The following is a 2,694-nucleotide window of genomic DNA, read 5'->3' on the forward strand; positions in this document are numbered from 1 at the left end:
TGTTGGGACTATAACCTGGTGCTGTGATTTTTAATTTTGTACCTCCCATAGGGAGTGCTAGATTATTCAGTCACCAACAAAAAGATATTAAATTAAAGATGAGAATTCCTCGTTTTACTTTTAACAGCCTTTGCTGGCTTCAAAAAATCAGTGCTCACTAGCATAAAGTTTATGAATATTTAGTTTCATTAAGACCACTGGTTTTAAAAAGAGAGTCAGCAAGATATGGTCAAGCTTGCATTTAGAACATAGGAACTAATACATCAAATGCACTGGGGAACATTTGCTAAAAAGCAACAATATCCAAGTCATGGTGTGTGTACAGTCACTTGACTAAGGCAGTGGCTGGTTTTAGGACCTAAAGGAACGCATCGATTCCGCAGAAAACTGACCGCACCCATTTCTTCGGGAGACTCCGCTTTAAAATTGTACTATTTATGGACACGGGTTTTTTTTTGGAAAAGCCATGTTTTGTGAGCGTTCAATGACCGTCAGAAAAGACCGAGCCTTTTGGTGAAGGAGCAGCGCGCAGACTCAGTCACCCAGTGTAAAGTTAGTTTGACAAAGAAAACTCAGATTCCGCCGGCCAGGAAATACAAAAAACTGCAAACAAAAAAAAATACAAAAACGCGGTCCGATTATATTTAATACTTTTGTGAAAATGAGTTTACACAGCTTACAATTCACTCTAGAATCATGTAAACAAACGCACGTCTTAGCTTCACTTAGTAGCTTCGCCATTTTTGTTGCTTGTCCTTTTTTGTTTAAAACAGAGACTGATTAACCTCAAGAACCCACATGGGAGACGTATCAAAAATATTAAATGTACTTTTCAGTCTCTTTAAAAGGGTAGTCTTTTTCCTTTCAGACCAGAAAAAAGTCAGCGCACAGAAAATCCATCTTTCAACTCCTCAAAACAAATCGCTTTTTTTAAAAAATGTGCCCCTTAAACTTTTGTCTGTGATGCCAGAGCAATATTCTTTTTAAAAAGTCACATCGAACGGTTTGGAGATGAGAACACAATCTTGGATGTAGAGAGATGGCGAGGGGGCAAGAAACCCACAAATAACAAGAGCTAAAGGGTCGTGTCCAGTGTGTCTCCGAACAGGGGCTGCTCTTGTGCTCGAGTCTCGGTGCAACTAGATACCCCCAAAAAGGGGAGCCAGGATCAGTGACCAACATCTCCCCACCCCTTGACAAGTAGTTATTCCATTGTTTCCTTTCGTCTACCACATACAGCCAAAAGCAGACGAGAGGGTATTAAACACGGTCCTAATCTTTTCTTGGTGAGAAAAAATGCTTAGATAATTTAAAGAGAAAAAACAAACAAACATCGAAATACGTGTCTAGTCCCAGGGTGCACCCCACCCCCTCATCACAACACCACGCACATACCCCTCCCTTCCCCCCCAACCCCAGAGTGTTCAGTTCAGTCCCTGCTGCAGTCAGTGATGTGGAAAGCTTATCAAAATATCCCCTCAGTGGATCCACCAAACCTTCAGGAGGAAGGATCGTTTCCCCCCCCCCCTCCTATTCCCCAAAACAAAAACCCCTCCCTCCTCAGTCAGTCAATCCCCAGTTGCTCCATCCCCCGCTGGACTGTCCAAGGCGAGAGAGAGATGAATGTTATTGGGGAGAGAGCTCAGTTTCCCCGGAGAGACAGGGGTGAGAGTGAGTGTAACAGGCAGCATCATAAGACGGAGCAGCAGTTCGCACAGCCGCTGCTGGGTCTGGCTCTCTTCTGCAGGGCTGCTCGGGTAGCGGTCTCGAACACCTCCCGGACCCCCTCCTTGGTCTTGGCCGAGCACTCCAGGTAGTCGTAGGCTCCGATGCGCACGGCCATAGCGCGGCCATCCTCTGTCTTCACCGGCTCCTGCTTCATGCGGGCCAGCTCGTTGCGCACGTTCTCGTCGTTCCGCAGGTCCTTCTTGTTGGCCACCAGGATGATGGGCACGTTCGGGCAGAAGTGCTTGACCTCGGGCACCCACTTCTCCGGGATGTTCTCCAGCGAGTCCGGGCTGTCCACCGAGAAGCACATCAGGATGACATCGGTGTCCGGGTAGGACAGGGGTCTCAGGCGGTCATAGTCCTCCTGACCCGCCGTGTCCCACAGAGCCAGCTCCACCTGCTTACCATCCACCTCGATGTCCGCCACGTAGTTCTCGAACACGGTGGGCACATAGACCTCCGGGAACTCGTCCTTGCTGAAGACGATCAGGAGACAGGTTTTCCCGCAAGCACCGTCCCCGACAACCACCAACTTCTTGCGGATAGCAGCCATCCTCCTCCCTCTCTCTACAACAGCTCTCGGTGCAACACTGGGGCTTTACTGGTGAAAGGATTCTGCATTAAACTTACACCACACCCTTCCTCGATGGTTCTCTCACACACACAGTATCCAGGCTGCAGCTCCTCAGCCGCCTTTATAAAGGGGCAGTGCATGCTCCTAAATATAGCTACCCAATGGAAGGTTCCAGCCTGAGATCATAGGCTTGCAGGAGCTCACTGATTGGAGCCGGGCTGTTTGGGAACGAGCAATCGATTAGTCAGTTCCCAGACAGCAGCAGAGTTCAGTTACATTGGGAAGAGGGGAAATAAACGCCCACTCAATTCCCTCGCGTCAAGGAATACCCGTTTTACACCAATATTGTGTATTTTTTCCTGAAATCATTTTATATCAAACCAGTTTTTTTT

The 2,694-nt window shown here is 47.7% G+C and overlaps 1 protein-coding gene across 1 annotated transcript; it reads right to left on the reverse strand.

Annotated features, from left to right (window-relative positions):
* Positions 1-628: 628 nt before the first annotated feature.
* On the reverse strand, positions 629-2,409 carry LOC132834780 (rho-related GTP-binding protein RhoB). The gene has a single exon (XM_060853815.1). It carries the CDS (start codon positions 2,279-2,281, stop codon positions 1,691-1,693), a length of 591 nt encoding a protein of 196 aa, XP_060709798.1. The 5' UTR covers positions 2,282-2,409; the 3' UTR covers positions 629-1,690.
* Between the last annotated feature and the right edge of the window lie 285 nt (positions 2,410-2,694).

The sequence above is a fragment of the Hemiscyllium ocellatum genome, chromosome 3 (genome assembly GCF_020745735.1).
Source record: "Hemiscyllium ocellatum isolate sHemOce1 chromosome 3, sHemOce1.pat.X.cur, whole genome shotgun sequence".
NCBI classification, from domain to species: domain Eukaryota; kingdom Metazoa; phylum Chordata; class Chondrichthyes; order Orectolobiformes; family Hemiscylliidae; genus Hemiscyllium; species Hemiscyllium ocellatum.